This window comes from Pithys albifrons, chromosome 29, assembly GCF_047495875.1.
Source record: "Pithys albifrons albifrons isolate INPA30051 chromosome 29, PitAlb_v1, whole genome shotgun sequence".
In the NCBI taxonomy this organism is placed as follows: domain Eukaryota; kingdom Metazoa; phylum Chordata; class Aves; order Passeriformes; family Thamnophilidae; genus Pithys; species Pithys albifrons.
The window spans coordinates 2,566,461-2,590,418 of record NC_092486.1 but is presented as its reverse complement, the minus strand read 5'-3'; the positions used below and the strand labels follow the sequence as shown (position 1 = coordinate 2,590,418).

Below are 23,958 nucleotides of genomic sequence, written 5' to 3'. Positions count from 1 at the left end.
AGGGCAGGGGGTGGAATTGGATGATCTTTAATGTCCCTTCCCACCCACCCCATTCCAGGACTCCATGAAACCCTGGGCTGGTGATTCCCATCCCAATACCCAGATCTCTTTTCCCAGGAGTGTTGGACACACTTCCCAACCCAGGGGGCACCTCCTGGGCTTTTCAGACACCCCTCCTGCCCCAAGGCCTGTGCTGGAGGTGCCAAACTGAGCCACCAACCAGAGGTTTTGCTCTCCAGCTGCTCCACAGCCCCCAGAAATGCTGTTTGTATGATGAGTTTGTACAATCAGTTTATTCCTCTCAAATCACCAAAGCCAAGGCCAATGTTTGTCTGTGCTGGAGCATTTCAGAGAATCCCACAATGAGATTTTGGGCCTGGGTGAGGATCAGCCTCTCCACAAACCTGTGGAATTGGGGGGCAAAGAATTCTGCCTCCATTTTATTAAGTACTTTATTAAGTATGGGGACAAAAAAGCTGAAAAGTGTTGGAAATTAATGACAAATCAACAAAAAAAACCCTCATGAAAATTCTCTGAATTTTTGTATCAGAACCTGCAGAAACCCCCCCAAAGTCCTTCTGTTTTTCCACAATAATTTTAGGCTTAGATTCTTCCTGTGTGGGGTTGTTTATTTAAATTAAGACAAGCAAGACACACTTTTCTCTTTCACACTTTTATTAATGCAACTTAAATTAGGCTGGAATTTCTGCACAGGCCCCTTGGGGCTCCTCATCCAGCTCTGTCATAGCAAAAGAGGTACCTTAAATTCAGCTGTGAATGGTGATGCCACATGCTGTGATTATTCAAGATCAAATAAGATTATTTTATACACAGTGATTATGAAAATAGAGTCTTTTTTCCCCCCCCCCATACAATATTTTACTTCTGCCAGCTACAAAATATGATAAAGAAAAATAATTCATTTATTTCTCTAAGCCTTAGGAATCTTCTCCTACTGCAACACACACATTTTCCCCCCAGGGAAAGCCTTGGGGTGGGAGAAAGGACTCCAAAATCCCACTGAGAGATTTCCCTGGAATCTACAGGGCATTCACCAAGGATATGGTGTTATCCTAGAGAATTATCCAGAGGAATCTGGAGGAAATAATCCCAATTTTGACCCACATGACAATGGGATTTTGAGTCCTGGAAGTTCATGGCACACACCTGGGTCAAGCCAACTTGAAAAGAAGGGAGAATCCTGCAATTCCCCCTAAAAATTCCATCCTATCCTGATCCAGAATCATCACTGAGCTTCCCAGATTGGTGGCAAAGCAGCATTTTTTTGTAACAACACACACAACAAGACTTGAGGACAGAGAATTGCACTGCAAGAGAAAACCCACTGCACAACTGTGGGGCCCCAACTCCTGGGAAACTCCAACCAGGGCCCCAAATTCCAGGTTTTTTTGGGATCCCCTGGTTCTTACTCTCCCTGTAACAGCTGCACCTCCTTAGATTCAAGGTCAGTTTGAACTTTGGGGTGGTGAAAGCATCTCTGAGGTAAGTTCTTGATGCACCTTTTCTCCTGGTTTTTTGGTATCTCTCCATGTGCTTTTTGATTGTGTCTAAAATAAATGTTAGTTGAGAACTACGTTGATCCTCCAGTGGAGCAGCTCAAGGGCAGCCCCACAGCAAGGGATGCTCAGAGGCTCCTGCCCTGCCCAACTCCCACCAAAAATCACCTTTCCCTGCTTTTTCCACAGGTAAAGGGAGTCTGGAAGGGCTCTGGGCCCCAGGCAAGATGCTCTGCCAGCCACTTGAAGCAGCCCAGAGTGGCTGTGGCTGGGAAAAGGGTTATGCTCAAGCTCTCAGGGAGTGTTTGCATAGTCCAGAGGGGACACAGGGCCATTTCTTCACCTGCTGGAGGTGGGAGAGGAGTGGGGAGAAGGAGCTGTGGCCCCAGAGCTTCTCTCTGCCATGGGGACACTCCTGTGTTCTCCTCTGTACATTTAACTCCCAACAAAGCATGAAAAAGCTACAGCAACTCCAGTCTGGAGTGGCCAGGACACAGAAAGCAGAATTCTTGTTACCAGCTGTGACTGATAGTGCAATTTCCCACTCATTTGGAGAGGATTAACTAAGAAATGCCATCTCTGCCCAGAGCTGGGTGTGGGCAGGTCCCTGCAGGGAAGCAGCTTCCTCTGCTCATTTAGGTGATGAAGCTGCTCTAAAACTGCACTCAAAGTGCTCCCCAGCAGTACCTGAGGACAGTCAGTCCCTTCTTCCAGCCCAGAAGAGACCTGAACACCTCCTGGCCTCACCTGAGCCCTGCCATTAACACCCTGCAGGAATGAAGACACTGCCTGTAAATACATTTGTCTACCTGTAAACCTGAACTTGGTTGCTACTAGACAGGAATAACATTTTCTATTCATATTGCAGCTACAGATTTCATAAATAGAATTGCATATATTGTGCTTTATAAAAGAAAATGCATTCCAAAGTGAGGCAATGCTGAACAATGAAAGGATTGAACCCTCCCCCCTAAACCAGCCACACTTTCTGGTTCCAGAACCAGCCCCTTCCTCACTCTGTTTCTGCCTCTGAAACAAAACCTCCCTCCCTAAAAGTGATCAAAAAGAGTCTACTTAGGCACTACTGCAAATGTGAGTTGTGTGATAACCATGATTTCTAACTCAGGAAGGGGAGGAGGTGAAGCAGGTCCTGATAAATGCTTGGATTCCTTCCTCCTGGCCATGTTCTCCTCCCTATCTGACGCTCTGGGACATGTGCAGGGGGGTCAGCATCTCCTCAAAGATGGCTCCTTTCACATTGGAGCCCCTCAGGTTGGCTTCTTGGAGGTCACAGCCTGACAGGTCACAGTTCTGAAGGGCAGAGGAAAGCAAAGTGTTAATTGAGTGCACTCAGAACTCAATTCAAACCTTTACTCTGACTCCAGTTAACTCCACTCTGGGGCTGGAGAAGTCAGCCCAAAGCAGCAATCCCCAAATTCCAGCTGACTGGGATATAAACTGAACCCTCACTCACTTCCAAGTCAGTCCCTGCCAACGTTGCTCCTCTGAGGTTGCAGTTCTTGAGTTTGGCGTTTTTCAGCGTTGCAACTCGCAGGTTGATTCCTGTCATCTGACTGCCCTCCATGTCCACCCCCTTCAGGTTGGCACCTGGGACACACACAGGAGGAGCTCTGTGAGCAAAACCAGCCACAAAAACAGCTCCACCAAACCAGGCAGAGGCACAGCAGCTCCACCAAACCAGCCACAGGCACAGCAGCTCCACCACACCAGCCACAGGCACAGCAGCTCCACCAAACCAGCCACAGGCACAGCAGCTCCACCACACCAGCCACAGGCTCAGCAGCTCCACAAAACCAGTCAGAGGGCACAGCAGCTCCACCAAACAAACCAGCCACAGGCACAGGAGCTCCACCAAACCAGCCAGAGGGCACAGCAGCTCCACCAAACCAGCCACAGGCACAGCAGCTCCACAAAACCAGCCACAAGCTCAGCAGCTCCACAAAACCAGCCACAAGCTCAGCAGCTTCAAACCAGCCACAAGCTCAGCAGCTTCAAACCAGCCACAAAACCAGCTCCACAAAACCAGCCACAAGCTCAGCAGCTCCAAACCAGCCAGAGGTACCAACAGCAGCTCCACAAAACGAGGCAGAGGCAGAACAGCTCCACAAAACCAGTCAGAGGGCACAGCAGCTCCACCAAACAAACCAGCCACAGGTACGGCAGCTCCACAAAACCAGCCACAAGCAGAGCAGCTCCACAAAACCAGCCACAAGCAGAGCAGCTCCACAAAACCAGCCACAAGCAGAGCAGCTCCAAACTAGCCACAAGCAGAGCAGCTCGAAACCAGCAGCTCCACCAAACCACCCACAAGCACAGCAGCTCCACAAAACAAACCAGCCACAAGAACAGCAGCTCCACCAAACCAGCTGCTCCACAAACCAGCCACAAGCAGAGCAGCCCCACAAAACGAGCCAAAGGCACAGCAGCTCCACAAAACCAACCACAAGCTCAGCAGCTCCACAAAACCAGTCAGAGGCACAGCAGCCCCACAAAACCAGCCACAAGCTCAACAGCTCCACCAAACCAGCCGCTCCACAAACCAGCCACAAGCAGAGCAGCTCCACACTGGGAACTGGGAGAGGACAAGGCAGAAGTGGGGATTCAGTGTTGAGATGGTCCCACACTCAGTCCAGCTCTTCTGAGGGGCCACTGAGATCAGCTCAGTTGGTTAAAACTTGGCTGTAATAATGCCAAGGTCATGGGTTCAATCCCCTGTGTGGGCCATTGACTGAAGAGTTGGACTCGATGATCCTTGTGGGTCCTTCCAACTCAGAACAGTCTCATTCTGTGATTCTCAGGGTACTACAAACCACAGCTGGACCTTTTCTGTGCCACATAAAAACACAAACACAGGTTTCAGCTTGCACAGATGCACAGGCAGAAACTTCTCACCTTCCAGGTTAGCTTTGAGGCCTGAGGGATCTTCGAAGTTGCAGCCCTTCAGGGACGCCCCCTCCGCGTTGGAGCACAGCATCTTCACCCCCTGCAGGTTGGCACACTGGCACACACAGCATGGCAGGGACAGGGGAGAATGACAAGAAAACCAAGCAGATTATACTTCAACTTTCTGCTTTGGAAGTGACTCCTACTCAATTGTTGCTGTGAAGTGTAAAAGCTTTTGTAACTACAATTGATCAAATCCTAGAATGGATTGGGTTGGAAAAGCCCTCCCAGATCATCAAGTCCAGCCCTTGGTCCAACTCCAGTCCCTTTACCAGATCATGGCACTCAGTGCCATGGCCAAGCTCAGTTTCAAACCCTCCAGGGATGGGGAATCCACCCCCTCTCTGGGCAGCCCATTCCAATCCCTGAGCACTCTCTCTGCAAAGAATTTCTTTCTGCTCTCCAACTTCAATTTCCCCTGGCAGAGCTTGAGCCCATCGTGCCCCCTTGTCCTATTGCTGAGTGCCTGGGAGAAGAGACCAACCCCCAGCTGGCCACAACTTCCCTTCAGGCAGTTCCAGACAGTGCTGAGGTCACCTCTGAGCCTCCTCTTCTCCAGGCTGAACACCCCCAGCTCCCTCAGCCTCTCCCCACAGCACTTGTGCTCCAGTCCCTTCTCCAGCCTCGTTGCTCTTCTCACTTGGGTTGGAAGAGACCTCTGAGATCATTAAATCCAACCCTTGATCCAACCCCACTGGGATCACTCTGGCACTCTGTGCCCTGGGCTGGTGATCACAGTGGGGTTGGATCAAGACATGGTGGATTCTCTGTCCCTGGAGGTGTTTCAGAGGACACTCAGTGCCACATCCAGTCCCTTCTCCAGCCTCGTTGCTCTTCTCTGGCCCCGCTCCAGCCCCTCAATCTCTTGCCTCAACTGAGGGGCCCAGAACTGAACACAACACTCAAGGTGTGGCCTCCCCAAGGCAGAGTCCAGGGGAAGGGTCACTGCCCTGGGCCTGCTGGCCACGCTGGTTTGGATCCAGGCCAGGATCCCCTTGGCCTTCTTGGCCACCTGGACACACTGGTGGCTCCTGTTGAGCTTCCTGTCCCTCAGTCCCCCCAGGTCCCTCTGCCTGGCTGCTCTCCAGCCACTCTGTGCCCAGCCTGGAGCGCTGCATTGACGACCTTGGTGTCTGACACTGCTGTGTTTGTGCCAACCACCCCCTGGTAACACCAGCCCAGCCCAGCCCAGCCCAGCCCTCCCAGGTGCAGCAGCTCTTACATCCAGCACAGATCCTGACAGGTCAGCTCTCTCCAGGTTGGCACAGCACAGGTTGGCATGGGCCAGGTTGCAGCGGCTCAGGTTGGCCATCTTGAAGTTGATGTAGCGAAGATCCAGGCGGGAAAGATCCGCCCCACTGAAGTTGAGCCCCTGAAAATGCCAAGGAAGGAACCCTTAGAAAGGTTACAGAGAGAAAGGGCTGGATCAGGACACAAGGCAGTGAATTGTCTACATATATGTAAGTGTGTATATAAATATAGATAGAGAAGATAAACAAGAGATTCTGGAAGGTCCTGAAGGGCCCCCACCAGCTAAAGGGGCTTCTAAAAAGAAGGGAGAGGGACTTTTGATATGGGCAGAGAGACAGGACAAGTGGGGATGGTTTTTAAACTGCCAGAGGGCAGGGTTAGATGGGGTATTAGGAAGGAACCCTTCCCTGTGAGGGTGGGCAGGCCCTGGCACAGGGTGCCCAGAGAAGCTGTGGCTGCCCCATCCCTGGGAGTGTCCAAGGGCAGGTTGGAGCACCCTGGGACAGTGGGAGTGTCCCTGGGACAGTGGGAGGTATCCCTGGGACAGTGGGAGTGTCCCTGGGACAGTGGGAGGTATCCCTGGGACAGTGGGAGGTGTCCCTGGGACAGTGGAAGTGTCCCTGGGACAGTGGGAGGTGTCCCTGGGACAGTGGGAGTGTCCCTGGGACAGTGGGAGGTGTCCCTGTGTCAGTGGGAGGTATCCCTGGGACAGTGGGAGTGTCCCTGGGTCAGTGGGAGGTGTCCCTGGGACAGTGGGAGTGTCCCTGGGACAGTGGGAGGTATCCCTGGGACAGTGGGAGGTATCCCTGGGTCAGTGGGAGTGTCCCTGGGACAGTGGGAGGTATCCCTGGGACAGTGGGAGTGTCCCTGGGACAGTGGGAGGTGTCCCTGGGACAGTGGGAGGTGTCCCTGGGACAGTGGGAGTGTCCCTGGGTCAGTGGGAGTGTCCCTGGGTCAGTGGGAGGTATCCCTGGGACAGTGGGAGGTGTCCCTGGGACAGTGGGAGGTGTCCCTGGGTCAGTGGGAGTGTCCCTGGGACAGTGGGAGGTGTCCCTGGGACAGTGGGAGGTGTCCCTGGGACAGTGGGAGGTATCCCTGCCCAGGGCAGGGGTGGAATGAGATGATCTTTATGGTTCTTTCCAACCCAAACCAGTCCATGTTTCTGTACAGATAAATACACACAAGACCATAAGAGGAATGAAATGCAAATGCAAAGCTCTCAAGAACTGTCTTGGTTTGTTTGACATTTAAATGGAGCAGCTGAAGGATTTGCTCCTCCAGGAAACCCTCCCCCTGAAGCAGGAGAGCAGCCCAAAGAACACCTGAGTGCCAAGTCAAGGTCACTGTGCCCCAGCTCAGAACCAAAATCAAAAGAACACACTGATGAATTTCCCATTGGCACATTCCAGCACCAGATCCCAACACTCCAGAGAGAGCCAGTGTTGGGTTCTGAAAACTGAGCTGCCAAAGAGCAAGAAACTGATAAGCTTAAACAGTGAAACTTGGTCAACAAAGGATGAAAGAAATTCCATCACCAAGAACAGAAAGGGCCTGGTGATGCTCAACTTGATGATAATCTGTCTCCTGCCTTGAGATAAGAAAGGACTCCAGAATGAATGTTATCAGACAATGCTGTAACCCCTTGCTCTCTTCCCTCATGTAAATCCCTGACAGAACAGAACAGTGACTGTTTCTGTAACTTACCAAGCATTGGGCAATCCCCTAATTAAAATAATCCCTCCCATGATTACCATAACCCTTCCTCCCTATTAGCATGTGATGCCCTGAAACCTTAAATTGGGTGTTGGGTGTTCAATAAAGGTATTCCAGTTTTCATCCCCAGGCCTGGGATCGTTATTATTGACCTTCACAAGCCAGCACAGGGGTCAATGGTTTTAAGATAAAAGAGAATCACAGAATCATAGAATGGATTGGGTTGGAAAAGGCCTCCCAGATCACCAAGGCCAACCCTTGGTCCAACTCCAGTCCCTTTACCAGATCATGGCACTCAGTGCCACGGCCAAGCTCAGGTTCAAACCCTCCAGGGATGGGGAATCCACCCCCTCTCTGGGCAGCCCATTCCAATCCCTGAGCACTCTCTCTGCAAAGAATTTCTTTCTGCTCTCCAACTTCAATTTCCCCTGGCAGAGCTTGAGCCCATCGTGCCCCCTTGTCCTATTGCTGAGTGCCTGGGAGAAGAGACCAACCCCCAGCTGGCCAGAACTTCCCTTCAGGCAGTTCCAGACAGTGCTGAGGTCACCTCTGAGCCTCCTCTTCTCCAGGCTCAACACCCCCAGCTCCCTCAGCCTCTCCCCACAGCACTTGTGCTCCAGTCCCTTCTCCAGCCTCGTTGCTCTTCTCACTTGGGTTGGAAGAGACCTCTGAGATCATCAAATCCAACCCTTCATCCAACCCCACTGGGATCACCAGCCCAGGGCACAGAGTGGGGCACAGATTGCCCTGGGCTGGTGATCCCAGTGGGGTTGGATCAAGACATGTTGGATTCTCTGTCCCTGGAGGTGTTTCAGAGGACACTCAGTGCCACATCCAGTCCCTTCTCCAGCCTCGTTGCTCTTCTCTGGCCCCGCTCCAGCCCCTCAATCTCTTTCCTCAACTGAGGGGCCCAGAACTGAACACAACACTCAAGGTGTGGCCTCCCCAAGGCAGAGTCCAGGGGAAGGGTCACTGCCCTGGGCCTGCTGGCCACACTAGTTTGGATCCAGGCCAGGATCCCCTTGGCCTTCTTGGCCACCTGGACACACTGGTGGCTCCTGTTGAGCTTCCTGTCCCTCAGTCCCCCCAGGTCCCTCTGCCTGGCTGCTCTCCAGCCACTCTGTGCCCAGCCTGGACCTCTGCATGGCTTGGGGTGGCCAAAGGGCAGGACTCGGAAGGTTTAGAGCAGATGTTGGGAAGAAATTCCCAGAATTTTGTTGGAAGACAAGTGTGTGGCCTCACCTGACAGCGCAGCTCGGATTTGGTGGGAGTTGCCAGCAGGAAGCGCACAAACTCCTTCCTGGAGATGGGAGAGTGATCCTCAGCTGGCTGGGAATTCTGTTGGGAATGTTGTGGAACAGCTGACACAGCCAGCACTAAAGGATGCAGCCCCTGGAGGAGCAGGGCAGGGGCATTCAGGTGTTCCACCAAGTTACCTTAATGGCTACTTCGAGGTGCTCGATGAGTGAATCGATCCCAAAAAATCTGGCCTCTTCCAGGACACCTGGAAAAATAAAAGGGATTGTTATTTCCAGGGAATTGTTAATCCTGGATCACCCTTCTCCCCATGGGGGAGCAAGCACAGACATGGGATTAGATGGAACTGGGCAGAGGAAAAGCTTGCTTGAAGCTAAAAGGGAAAAATAACTCAGCCAGGAAGTTTGCAACGTATCAACTCCAGAATTCCAGGCAGGAATCCAGGAGGGAAAACTGAAAGGCTCCCAAGATAAACAAACAGCCCATCTCCATCACGTCAAGCCCACCTCCATTAACTCAAGCCCACCTCCATTAAGCAATCTCCATTAAGTCCAGCCCGTCTCCATCAAGCCAAGCCCACCTCCACCAAGCCAAGCCCACCTTTACCAAGCCAAGCCTATCTACCTCCATTAAGTCAAGCCTATCTACCTCCATCAAGTCAAGCCTATCTACCTCCATCAAGTCAAGCCCACCTACCTCCATCAAGTCAAGCCTACCTACCTCCATCAAGCCAAGCCTATCTATCTCCATTAAGTCAAGCCCATCTCCATTAAGTCAAACCTACCTCCACTAACTCCAGCCCATCTCCACTAACTCCAGCCCATCTCCACAAACTCCAGCCCATCTCCACAAACTCCAGCCCACCATCTCCATTAACTCCAGTTCACCGCCACTAACTCCAGCCCATCATCTCCACTAACTCCAACCCACCATCTCCATTAACTCAAGCCCACCATCTCCATTAACTCAAACCCACCATCTCCATTAACTCAAACCCACCATCTCCATTAACTCAAACCCACCATCTCCATTAACTCAAGCCCATCATCTCCATCAAGTCCAGCCCATCTCCACTAACTCCAGCCCATCTCCCCTAACTCCAGCCCACCTCCATTAACTCCAGCCCACCTCCACTAACTCCAGCCCATCTCCCCTAACTCCAGCCCACCTCCATTAACTCCAGCCCACCTCCACTGACTCCAGCCCACCTCCACTGACTCCGTCCCACCTCCACTGACTCCGTCCCACCTCCACTGACTCCGTCCCACCTCCACTGACTCCGTCCCACCTCCACTGACTCCAGCCCACCTCCACTGACTCCAGCCCACCTCCACTGACTCCAGCCCATCTCCACTAACTCCAGCCCATCTCCACTAACTCCAGCCCATCTCCACTAACTCCAGCCCACCATCTCCACTAACTCCAGCCCACCATCTCCACTGACTCCAGCCCACCTCCACTGACTCCAGCCCATCACCTCCACTGACTCCAGCCCACCTCCACTGACTCCAGCCCACCTCCACTGACTCCAGCCCACCTCCACTGACTCCAGCCCATCTCCACTAACTCCAGCCCACCTCCACTGACTCCAGCCCACCTCCACTGACTCCAGCCCACCTCCACTGACTCCAGCCCAGCTCCACTAACTCCAGTCCAGCTCCACTGACTCCAGCCCACCTCCACTGACTCCAGCCCACCTCCACTAACTCCAGCCCACCTCCACTGACTCCAGCCCATCTCCACTGACTCCAGCCCACCTCCACTAACTCCAGCCCACCTCCACTGACTCCAGCCCACCTCCACTAACTCCAGCCCACCTCCACTAACTCCAGCCCACCTCCACTGACTCCAGCCCATCTCCACTAACTCCAGCCCACCTCCACTAAATCAACCACATGAACCTGCAACGCTCAAGACTAAAACCAGACGAAAGGAACTCCAAGCAAACCACGTTGATGAGCACCCAAAGGCCCCTCTGGCCTCAGCTGAGGGCCCAGCTCAGCTCCCCAGGAGGAAGAATGAGAGGTCAGACAGGTGGTACCTACCCAACAAATTAATACCATCGTTAACAATGAGCTGTCCGTGCCGTAAATAGTTCAAGATGGGCTCAAAGTACTCAGGGCTTCGGTCAATGAGGAATGCTCCTCTCTGATCCTGCTTGTTTCCCCAGGCATCTGTGGCCACAACATATAAATAGATCATTAAGTTGGATAAATTAATATATAGAATTCAATTTGATGTGTTATTTTGCTTCACTTGCAGGTTTTTGTTACCAAAGCGGGGCGGGATGTGAAACACACGTTGTTTTGAAAAGGAGAAAAATCCCCTTGAAATGGGGGGACAAACCACCTTAAAATCAACCTGCTGCTGCTGTAAATAACCCAAATATTTTATAACATCCATAAGAATAAGAGCAGCACTAAGATTTTAGTCTGATGGTCTCCCAAGGGTTGATTCTCCTGAGAAAACTCAGCACGATGCAACAGGAAAAATGACAACCTGAAATCAACTCAGGAAACAGAAAAAATGACAACCTAAAATCAACTCAACAAATAGAAAAAATGACAACCTGAAATCAACAAACAGAAAAAATGACAACCTAAAATCAACTCAACAGAAAAAATGACAACCTGAAATCAACTCAGGAAACAGAAAAAATGACAACCTGAAATCAACTCAACAAATAGAAAAAATGACAACCTAAAATCAACTCAGGAAACAGAAAAAAAGACAACCTGAAATCAACAAACAAAAAAATTACAACCTGAAATCAACTCAACAGAAAAAATGACAACCTAAAATCAACTCAACAAATAGAAAAAATGACAACCTGAAATCAACAAACAGAAAAAATGACAACCTGAAATCAACTCAACAAACAGAAAAAATGACAACCTGAAATCAACTCAGGAAACAGAAAAAATGACAACCTAAAATCAAATCAACAAATAGAAAAAATAACAACCTAAAATCAACAAACAGAAAAAAAGACAACCTAAAATCAACTCAACAAACAGAAAAAAATGACAACCTAAAATCAACAAACAGAAAAAATGACAACCTAAAATCAACTCAACAAACAAAAAAAGGATTTCAAATAATATGGATGGGAGTTACATTTTCAGTCCAAAAACATCAGGAGGGCAACAGAGAAATAAGGAGTTATTAAAAAACCAGTTTTATGTTCTGATTTGGTATTTTTGGTGTTTTTAGAGTCCTGACAGTGTTTTTTGCCTATTTTGCTAATTTATTACTTGAAAAAAAATCAAGTTTATGTCAAACTACTCACCTTTATCTTTAAACATGTGGGCCAACATGCTGTCAGGCTCCTTGTTAACCAAAGTGCTCCTGGAAAACCAAGGCAGGGGAAATTTGCCTTTTATTTCATAAAGAAAATGTTTTAACAATTTAATTTCTCGCCAAACTGGGGCGGCGAAAAAACACACGGGGAAAGTTGGAGAAGTCAGAGAAGCTCCTGCTGCATGGTGAGTTATTTTCCAAGCTTTTTTTGCTGCCCTGAAATCCTATTTTTTTGGGGGGGGGGGGGTCTAAAAGCATTTTTTTTTTTACCTTGTGGTGGTGAAGTATCTGCCCCCCACGTTGAGGGTCAGCCAGTCTGTGTGGGCCCCTGTGAGCTCCTCCTGAGCTCTCCCATCACTCTGAGGATCTGCAGGGGCACAAACACAGCCCAGGTTATTGATTTACACAGAAATACATCCTTTGAATACATTAAATTGTTATGCCAAAAGAGTGGCCATTAGGAAATAATTGTGAATATTTTCTTAATTACTTCCCTGTTCTGAAAATAACGGGCAATAAAAGCTTAGATTGATATCAAAGCAAAATAAAAGCTCTTTCTATTAAAGGCAGTTTATATATTTTTTTTATTTTATAGAAATATAAGACATTGATACGAAAGCAAAATAAAATCTCTTTCTATTCAAGGCAATTTATATTTTTTTTATTAAATATACAAATATCAGACATTGATAGGAATGCAAAATAAAAGCTCTTTCTATTAAAGGCAATTTATATTTTTTTATTTTATATACAAATATCAGACATTGATAGGAATGCAAAATAAAAGTTCTTTCTATTAAAGGCAATTTATATATATTTTTTATTTTATATACAAATATAAGACTTACATTGATAAGAAAGCAAAATAAAACCTCTTTCTATTAAAGGCAATTTATATATTTTTTTTAATTTTATATACAATAAGACATTGATACAAAAGCAAAATAAAAGCTGTTTCTATTAAAGGCAATTTATTTTTTTTTATTTTATATCCAAATATCAGACATTGATAGGAAAGCAAAATAAAAGCTCTTTCTATTAAAGGCAGTTTATATATTTTTTTTATTTTATAGAAATATAAGACATTGATACGAAAGCAAAATAAAACCTCTTTCTATTAAAGGCAATTTATATATTTTTTTTATTTTATAGAAATATAAGACTTACATTGATATGAAAGCAAAATAAAACCTTTCTGTTAAAGGGAATTTATATATTTTTTTATTTTATATACAGATATAAGACTTACATTGATATGAAAGCAAAATAAAACCTCTTTCTATTAAAGGCAATTTATATATATTTTTTTATTTTATAGAAATATAAGACATTGATACAAAAGCAAAATAAAACCTCTTTCTGTTAAAGGCAATTTATATATTTTTTTTATTTTATATACAGATATAAGACTTACATTGATATGAAATCAAAATAAAACCTCTTTCTAGTCAAGGGAATTTATATTTTTTTTTATTTTATAGAAATATAAGACATTGATAAGAAAGCAAAATAAAAGCTCTTTCTATTAAAGGCAATTTATATTTTTTTTTTATTTTATAGAAATATAAGACTTACATTGATAGGAAAGCAAAATAAAACCTCTTTCTTAAAGGCAATTTATATATTTTTTTTATTTTTTATACAAATATAAGACTTACACTGATAGGAAAGCAAAATAAAACCTTTCTATTAAAGGCAGTTTATGTATTTTTTTTTATTTTATACAAATATAAGACATTGATATCAAAGCAAAATAAAACCTCTTTCTTAAAGGCAATTTTTATTTTTTTTATTTTATATACAAATATCAGACATTGATAGGAATGCAAAATAAAAGCTCTTTCTATTCAAGGCAATTTATATTTTTTTTATTAAATATACAAATATCAGACATTGATAGGAAAGCAAAATAAAACCTCTTTCTATTAAAGGCAGTTTATATATTTTTTTTATTTTATAGAAATATAAGACATTGATAGGAAAGCAAAATAAAACCTCCTTCTATTAAAGGCAATTTATATATTTTTTTTAATTTTATATACAATAAGACATTGATACAAAAGCAAAATAAAAGCTGTTTCTATTAAAGGCAATTTATTTTTTTTTATTTTATATCCAAATATCAGACATTGATAGGAAAGCAAAATAAAACCTCTTTCTATTAAAGGCAGTTTATATATTTTTTTTATTTTATAGAAATATAAGACATTGATACGAAAGCAAAATAAAACCTCTTTCTATTAAAGGCAATTTATATATTTTTTTTATTTTATAGAAATATAAGACTTACATTGATATGAAAGCAAAATAAAACCTTTCTATTAAAGGCAATTTATGTATTTTTTTTATTTTATATACAAATATAAGACTTACATTGATACAAAAGCAAAATAAAACCTTTCTATTAAAGGCAATTTATGTATTTTTTTATTTTATATACAAATATAAGACTTACATTGATATGAAAGCAAAATAAAACCTCTTTCTTAAAGGCAATTTATATATTTTTTTACTTTATATACAAATATAAGAGATTGATACGAAAGCAAAATAAAAGCTCTTTCTATTAAAGGCAATTTATGTATTTTTTTTATTTTATATACAAATATAAGACTTACATTGATATCAAAGCAAAATAAAACCTTTCTATTAAAGGCAGTTTATGTATTTTTTTTATTTTATACAAATATAAGACATTGATATCAAAGCAAAATAAAACCTTTCTATTAAAGGCAGTTTATGTATTTTTTTTTATTTTATAGAAATATAAGACATTGATATGAAAGCAAAATAAAACCTCTTTCTTAAAGGCAATTTTTATTTTTTTTTATTTTATATACAAATATCAGACATTGATACTAAAGCAAAATAAAAGCTCTTTCTATTAAAGGGAATTTATATATTTTTTTTTATTTTATATCCAAATCTAAGACTGACAGACTTACCAATGAAGGGCTCCCCTTCACAGACAAACAAAACATCATCATCCCTGAGAGGGGAGAGGAGGAGAAAAAGAAGATTAATTAGAATTTTTTGTGCATCTCATGACAAGCAACCCCCTCCTGGCTATTTTCAGGTAAATTATAACCAGTTCCCATTAGCTGGAACTTCATTAGCTGGTTTTTATTTTTATTTTTCAGTGGATTTTAATGGATTCACTTCACTAAAGATTTATCTGTATGAACCAAGGAAGGAGAATTTTTGGTACTCAGAAATTATTACAAAATTGCTGCTTTTCTCCCCAGTCTGGGATTATTCTGGAAGGCAAAAAAATGACAGAATTTGTCTCTTTTTTCAGGAAAAATTCTGATCCAAAGGTTGCCTGGAATAGTGGGATTTCCTGGTAAATAAATAGATTTCCCAGATCTCACCATGCCAGGAGGGATTTTAACCCCAGGAAGGGTCAAAGGTCTCAATCACAGTTTGTATCAAGCTCTGATTAATCAATGGAGAAATGACCAATCAATGGAGAAATGATCAATGGAGAAATGATTAATGGAGAAATGATCAATCAATGGAGAATGATCAATGGAGAAATGATCAATCAATGGAGAAATGATCAATCAATGGAGAAATGATTAATCAATACAGAAATGATCAATGGAGAAATGATCAATCAATGGAGAATGATCAATGGAGAAATGATCAATCAATGGAGAAATGATTTATCAATACAGAAATGATCAATGGAGAAATGATCAATCAATGGAGAAATGATCAATCAATGGAGAAATGATCAATAGAGAAATGATCAATCAATAAATGATCAATCAATGGAGAAATGATCAATGGAGAAATGATCAATCAATGGAGAAATGATCAATCAATAAATGATCAATCAATGGAGAAATGATCAATCAATGGAGAAATGATCAATGGAGAAATGATCAATCAATGGAGAAATGATCAATGGAGAAATGATCAATCAATGGAGAATGATCAATCAATGGAGAGATAATCAATCAATGGAGAGATGATCAATCAATGGAGAAATGATCAATCAACAGGGAAATGATCAATCAATGGAGAAATGATCAATCAATAAATGATCAATCAATGGAGAAATGATCAATCAATGGAGAAATGATCAATCAATACAGAAATGATCAATCAATGGAGAAATGATCAATGGAGAAATGATCAATCAATGGAGAGATGATCAATCAATGGAGAAATGATCAATGGAGAAATGATCAATCAATGGAGGAATGATCAGTCAATAGAGAAATGATCAATCAATGGAGGAATGATCAATCAATGGAGAAATGACCAATCAATGGAGAAATGATTAATCAATACAGAAATGATCAATGGAGAAATGATCCAACAATGGAGAGATGATCAATCAATAGAGAAATGATCAATCAATAAATGATCAATCAATAGAGAAATGATCAATCAATGGAGAAATGATCAATCAATGGAGAAATGATCAATCAATGGAGAAATGATCAATGGAGAAATGAGTAATCAATAGAAAAATTATCAATCAATGGAGAAATGATCAATGGAGAAATGATTAATCAATGTAGAAATGATCAATCAATGAGGAAATGACCAATCAATGGAGAGATGATCAATCAATGAGGAAATGATCAATCAATGGAGAAATGATCAATCAATGGAGAAATGATTAATCAATGGAGAAATGATCAATGGAGAAATGATTAATCAATAGAAAAATTATCAATCAATGGAGAAATGATTCATCAATGGAAAAATGATTATCAATAGAGAAATGATCAATCAACAGAGAAATAATTAATCAACAGAGAAATGATTAATCAATGGAGAGATGATCAATCAATAGAGAAATGATCAATGGAGAAATGATCAATGGGGAAATGATCAATCAATAGAGAATGATCAATCAATGGAGAAATGATTAATCAATCAAGAAATGATCAATCAATCAAGAAATGCCCTGAAATTCCAAATCCAGGATTGTTTTTTGCTGGGGGGATGAAAAGCCCTTTGAGAATCCAGGTTGGAAATTAAAATGTGTGTTTGGAATGAAGGCCTGGATATTGATTAGGGAGAATTAACAGGATTAATCCTGATGGGCATTTAATTGGCCAAGCCTCACCTAATTAAGGCAATATCATCAATGAGTCCTGGTATTGATTAAGGGGAATTAACAGGCTGGTCCCTTAATCCTGATGTGCATTTAATTAGTTAATCCTCCCCTAATTAAGGCAATGTCATCAGTGAGTCCTGGTTATTGATTAAGGGGAATTAACAGGCTGGTCCCTTAATGCATTTAATTGGCCAATCCTCACCTAATTAAGGCAATGTCATCAATGAGTCCTGGTTATTGATAAAGGAGAATTAACAAGTTGGTCTCTTAATGCATTTTATTAGTTAATCCTCACCTAATTAAGGCAATGTCATCAATGAGTCCTGGTTATTGATTAAGGGGAATTAACAGGCTGGTCCCTTAATGCATTTAATTGGCCAATCCTCACCTAATTAAGGCAATATCATCAATGAGTCCTGGTTATTGATTAGGGAGAATTAGCAGGCTGGTCCCTTAATCCTGATGTGCATTTAATTAGTAAATCCTCACCTAATTAAGGCAATATCATCAATGAGTCCTGGTTATTGATTAAGGAGAATTAGCAGGCTGGTCCCTTAATGCATTTAATTGGCCAATCCTCACCTAATTAAGGCAATGTCATCAATGAGTCCTGGTTATTGATTAGGGAGAATTAGCAGGCTGGTCCCTTAATCCTGATGTGCATTTAATTGGCCAACCCTCACCTAATTAAGGCAATGTCATCAATGAGTCCTGGTTATTGATTAAGGAGGATTAACAGGATTAATCCTGATGTGCATTTAATTGGCCAATTCTCACCTAATTACAGTCAATGAGTCCTGGTTATTGATTAAGGAGAATTAGCAGGCTGGTCCCTTAATCCTGATGTGCATTTAATTGGCCAATCCTCACCTAATTAAGGCAATGTCATCAATGAGTCCTGGTTATTGATTAAGGGGAATTAACAGGCTGGTCCCTTAATGCATTTAATTGGTCAATCCTCACCCAATTAAGGCAATGTCATCAATGAGTCCTGGTTATTGATTAAGGAGGATTAACAGGATTAATCCTGATGTGCATTTAATTGGCCAATCCTCACCTAATTAAGGCAATATCATCAATGAGTCCTGGTTATTGATTAGGGAGGATGATTAATCCTGATGTGCATTTAATTGGCCAATCCTCACCTAATTAAGGCAATGTCATCAATGAGTCCTGGTTATTGATTAAGGGGAATTAACAGGCTGGTCCCTTAATGCATTTTATTGGTCAAGCCTCACCTAATTAAGGCAATGTCATCAATGAGTCCTGGTTATTGATTAGGGAGGATGATTAATCCTGATGTGCATTTAATTGGCCAAGCCTCACCTAATTAAGGCAATGTCATCAATGAGTCCCCCTTTGCCATTGTACACACTGGTGGCTTTGATTCCCAGCTTGTTACTGGCCACAGAGAGCAGGTCTGAGAGCGTCCCATAAACAGCCACAACCTGGGGAGAGAAAACCAAAAACAGCTTCAGCAAACTGGGTTTGTACAACTCTGCCATTCCACACCCAGCCAGGTTATTAATAGAGATTCTTAATTAAAATATCTCTCACAGAGGGAGGGAAATACAGAAGGATTTTGGTTCAAACCCACCTGGGTCTTGCACAGCTCCCAAGACCCCAAGAGCAGCAGGGAAAAAATGAGTGTTGAGCAAGAACAGGGTGAGTCAGATCTTGATTTTCCCAAAGAATTGGTGCTGGTTTTGATGCTCCAAGTGTTTGTCCCTCCCTGAGCTCAAAGGTTGAATTGGAGGCCCATTGTTGGCACTCAGGGTGGGAAAAAAGGAGGATCATGGACAGGTTTAGAAGGGTGAGATTGAAGGAAAGACACGTGGAGTGGTTGGAGGGCAGGGAAAATCAGGATCATGGAGAGTATTGGGAAATGGGGATGGAAAAATCAGGGTCAGGGATATAATTTAACAGAAATATTCCATTAAAGGACAATCTCCTCAACTCCTGTGGATGGAAAAATCAGGATAATGGATAACATTGAATAGAAATATTCCATTAAAGGACAGTCACATCAACTGTGGGGATGGAAAAATCAGGATCAGGGATAAAATTTAATAGAAATATTCCATTAAAGGACAATCACATCAACGGTCTGTGGATGGAAAAATCAGGATAATGGATATAATTTAACAGAAATATTCCATGAAAGGACAATCACAAGAACTGTCTGTGGATGGAAAAATCAGGATCATGGAGGGTATTGGGAAATGGGGATGGAAAAATCAGGGTCAGGGATAAAATTTAATAGAAATACACCATTAAAGGACAATCACATCAACTGAGGGAAGGAAAAATCAGGATCAGGGATAACATTTAATAGAAATATTCCATTAAAGGACAATCACATCAACTGTCTGTGGATGGAAAAATCAGGATCATGGATAACATTTAATAGAAATATTCCATTAAAGGACAATCACATCAACTGTCTGTGAATGGAAAAAATCAGGATAATGGATAAAATTTAAAAGAAATATTCCATTAAAGGATAGTCACATCAACTCCTGTGGATGGAAAAATCAAGATAATGGATAAAATTTAATAGAAATATTCCATTAAAGGACAATCACATCAACTGTGGGGATGGAAAAATCAGGATCAGGGATAAAATTAAAGGGAAATATTCCATTAAAGGACAATCACATCAACCCCTGTGGATGGAAAAATGAGGGTCATGGATATAATTTAATAGAAATATTCCATTAAAGGACAATCACATCAACTGAGGGAAGGAAAAATCAGGATCATGGATAACATTTAATAGAAATATTCCATTAAAGGACAGTCACATCAACTGTGGGGATGGAATAATCAGGATAATGGATAAAATTTAACAGAAATATTCCATTAAAGGACAATCACATCAACTGAGGGAAGGAAAAATCAGGATCAGGGACAGTATTTGGAAATGTGGATGGAAAAATCAGCATCAGGGATAAAATTTAATAGAAATATTCCATTAAAGGACAGTCACATCAACTGTCTGTGGATGGAAAAATCAGGATCATGGAGAGTATTGGGAAATGGGGATGGAAAAATCAGGGTCATGGATATAATTTAACAGAAATATTCCATTAAAGGACAATGACATCAACTTCTGTAGATGGAAAAATCAGGATCATGGAGAATATTGGGAAATGGGGATGGAAAAATAAGGATAATGGACAACACTTAATAGAAATATTCCATTAAAGGACAATCACAAGAACTGTCTGTGGATGGAAAAATCAGGATCATGGAGAATATTGGGAAATGGGGATGGAAAAATCAGGATCAGGGATAACATTTAATAGAAATATTCCATTAAAGGACAATCACATCAACCCCTGTGGATGGAAAAATCAGGATCAGGGATAACATTTAATAGAAATATTCCATTAAGGACAGTCACATCAACTGAGGGAAGGAAAAATCAGGATCAGGGATAACATTTAATAGAAATATTCCATTAAAGGACAATCACATCAACTGTCTGTGAATGGAAAAATCAGGATAATGGATAAAATTTAATAGAAATATTCCATTAAAGGACAATCACATCAACTGTCTGTGAATGGAAAAATCAGGATAATGGATAAAATTTAATAGAAATATTCCATTAAAGGACAATCACATCAACTGTGGGGAGGGAAAAATCAGGATCAGGGACAACATTTAGTAGAAATATTCCATTAAAGGACAATCATATCAACTGAGGGAAGGAAAAATCAGGAGCATGGATATAATTTAACAGAAATATTCCATTAAAGGACAATCACATGAACTGTGGGGATGGAAAAATCAGGATAATGGACAACATTTAACAGAAATATTCCATTAAAGGACAGTCACATCAACTGAGGGAAGGAAAAATCAGGATCATGGACAACATTTAATAGAAATATTCCATTGAAGGACAATCACATCAACTGTGGGGATGGAAAAATCAGGATCAGGGATAAAATTAAAGAGAAATATTCCATTAAAAGACAATCACATCAAATTCTGTAGATGGAAAAATCAGGATCTTGGATAAAATTTAATAGAAATACTCCATTAAAGTACAGTCTCCTCAACTCCTGTGGATGGAAAAATCAGGATCAGGGATAACATTTAATAGAAATATTCCATTAAAGGACAATCACATCAACTGTCTGTGGATGGAAAAATCAGGATCAGGGATAAAATTAAAGAGAAATATTCCATTAAAGGACAATCACATCAGCTGTGGGGATGGAAAAATCAGGATCATGGATATAATTTAATAGAAATATTCCATTAAAAGACAATCACATCAGCTGTGGGGATGGAAAAATCAGGATCAGGGATAAAATTAAAGGGAAATATTCCATTAAAGGACAATCACATCAACCCCTGTGGATGGAAAAATGAGGGTCATGGATATAATTTGACAGAAATATTCCATTAAAGGACAATCACATCAACTTCTGTAAATAGAAAAATTAGGATAATGGGTAAAATTTAATAGAAATATACTATTAAAGTACAGTCACATCAACTGTCTGTGGATGGAAAAATCAGGATCAGGGATAACATTTAATAGAAATATTCCATTAAAGGACATCCACATCAACTGTCTGTGGATGAAATAGTCAGACTTGGATAAAATTTAATAGAAATATTCCATTAAAAGACAAACACATCAACTCCTGGAGATGGAAAAATCAGGATCATGGATATAATTTAATAGAAATATTCCATTAAAAGACAATCACATCAACTGTGGGGATGGACAAATCAGGATCAGGGATAAAATTAAAGGGAAATATTCCATTAAAGGACAATCACATCAACCCCTGTGGATGGAAAAATGAGGGTCATGGATATAATTTAATAGAAATATTCCATTAAAGGACAATCTCCTCAACTCCTGTGGATGGAAAAATCAGGATAACATTTAATAGAATGGATAACATTTAATAGAAATATTCCATTAAAGGACAATCACATCAACTCCTGTGAATAGAAAAATCAGGATAATGGATATAATTTAATAGAAATATTCCATTAAAGGACAATCACATCAACTCCTGTGGATGGAAAAATGAGGGTCATGGATATAATTTAACAGAAATATTCCATTAAAGGACAATCACATCAACTTCTGTAAATAGAAAAATTAGGATAATGGGTAAAATTTAAGAGAAATATACTATTAAAGTACAGTCACATCAACTGTCTGTGGATGGAAAAATCAGGATAATGGATAAAATTTAATAGAAATATTCCATTAAAGTACAGTCCCATCAAATGGATGAAGAAATTAGGATCATGGGTACCATTTATAAACTCTAAGATTAAAGTACAGCCACAGTAACTCTAAGGATGGAGTATCAGGATGGTGGGGAACATTCAATAGAACTACACCAGCCAAGTCCTGTCACCTCCTGCACCCAAAATATGAATGGCAACAGCAAATCCAGGCTTAAATTTGGCATTGCAGCCCCAGGGCCTCCTGGCAAGGCCTGGAAACCAACTAGTCCCACCCTTGTGAGGATATCATAGAATGGATTGGGTTGGAAAAGCCCTCTGAGATTACCAAGTACAGCCCTTGATCCAACCCCACTGTGATCACCAGCCCAGGGCACGGAGTGCCCTGGGCTGGTGATCACAGTGGGGTTGGATCAACACATGATGATCCCAGTGGGGTTGGATCAAGACATGGATTCTCACAGTGGGGTTGGATCAAGACATGGTGGATTCTCCCTCAGTGCCACATCCATAAAATCAAAGAATCATAGAATGGATTGGGTTGGAAAAGCCCTCTGAGATTATCAAGTCCAACCCTTGGTCCAACTCCAGTCCCTTTACCAGATCATGGCACTCAGTGCCACGGCCAAGCTCAGGTTCAAACCCTCCAGGGATGGGGAATCCACCCCCTCTCTGGGCAGCCCATTCCAATCCCTGAGCACTCTCTCTGCAAAGAATTTCTTTCTGCTCTCCAACTTCAATTTCCCCTGGCAGAGCTTGAGCCCATCGTGCCCCCTTGTCCTATTGCTGAGTGCCTGGGAGAAGAGACCAACCCCCAGCTGGCCACAACTTCCCTTCAGGCAGTTCCAGACAGTGCTGAGGTCACCTCTGAGCCTCCTCTTCTCCAGGCTGAACACCCCCAGCTCCCTCAGCCTCTCCCCACAGCACTTGTGCTCCAGTCCCTTCTCCAGCCTCGTTGCTCTTCTCACTTGGGTTGGAAGAGACCTCTGAGATCATCAAATCCAACCCTTGATCCAACCCCACTGGGATCACTCTGGCACTCTGTGCCCTGGGCTGGTGATCACAGTAGGGTTGGATCAAGACATGTTGGATTCTCTGTCCCTGGAGGTGTTTCAGAGGACACTCAGAGCCACATCCAGTCCCTTCTCCACCCTCGCTGCTTTTCACAGAGCTTTAACCACCCAGGGGCGATAATTCCCGGGGTGGGTACCCCCAAAGGGTCCCCCCACCGGGCTGCGCTGTCACAACCAACCCCACCGACCCAGCAAAGCCACAGAGCGTCCCCAACAGCTCCTTAAACTCCTCGGCCTTCCCTCAGCCCCCCACAGGGCGCCCACCAGGCCCAGGAGCCACCGGAGCGCTCGGCCGGGCCCCACCGCGGGCCGGGCCGCCCTGGAGGGACCGGAACCCCTCCGGAGGGGCCAGCCATGCCCGGTGTGTGCCCACCCCACGGCAGCAGCCCCGCGGTGGGTCCGTCCAGGCCTCACCTTCCCGTTGCGGGCAGTGCCGTTCACGAACAGCGTCACCCGCCTCATGCTGCGCCCGCCGCCGCCGCACCCGGAAGCGCCCGAGCGTTGACAGACGTGAGGCGTGGCCAATCAGCGCCGCGCAGCAGCGCACGTTGTCCAATCACCACCGCGCTCCGCCCTGGGG

The 23,958-nt window shown here is 43.0% G+C and overlaps 1 protein-coding gene across 1 annotated transcript; it reads right to left on the bottom strand.

The window, feature by feature from the left end:
* Positions 1 to 664: 664 nt before the first annotated feature.
* KCTD9 (potassium channel tetramerization domain containing 9) lies at positions 665 to 23,866 on the bottom strand. Its single transcript, XM_071579254.1, has 12 exons — positions 23,793 to 23,866; positions 18,406 to 18,527; positions 14,948 to 14,991; positions 12,273 to 12,369; positions 11,992 to 12,050; positions 10,748 to 10,876; positions 8,882 to 8,949; positions 8,688 to 8,783; positions 5,704 to 5,853; positions 4,431 to 4,536; positions 2,992 to 3,125; positions 665 to 2,828 (listed from the first exon to the last, which is right to left on the bottom strand). The coding sequence occupies exons 1-12, from the start codon at positions 23,838 to 23,840 to the stop codon at positions 2,712 to 2,714; spliced, it is 1,170 nt and encodes a 389-aa protein (XP_071435355.1). The 5' UTR covers positions 23,841 to 23,866; the 3' UTR covers positions 665 to 2,711.
* Positions 23,867 to 23,958: the final 92 nt, after the last annotated feature.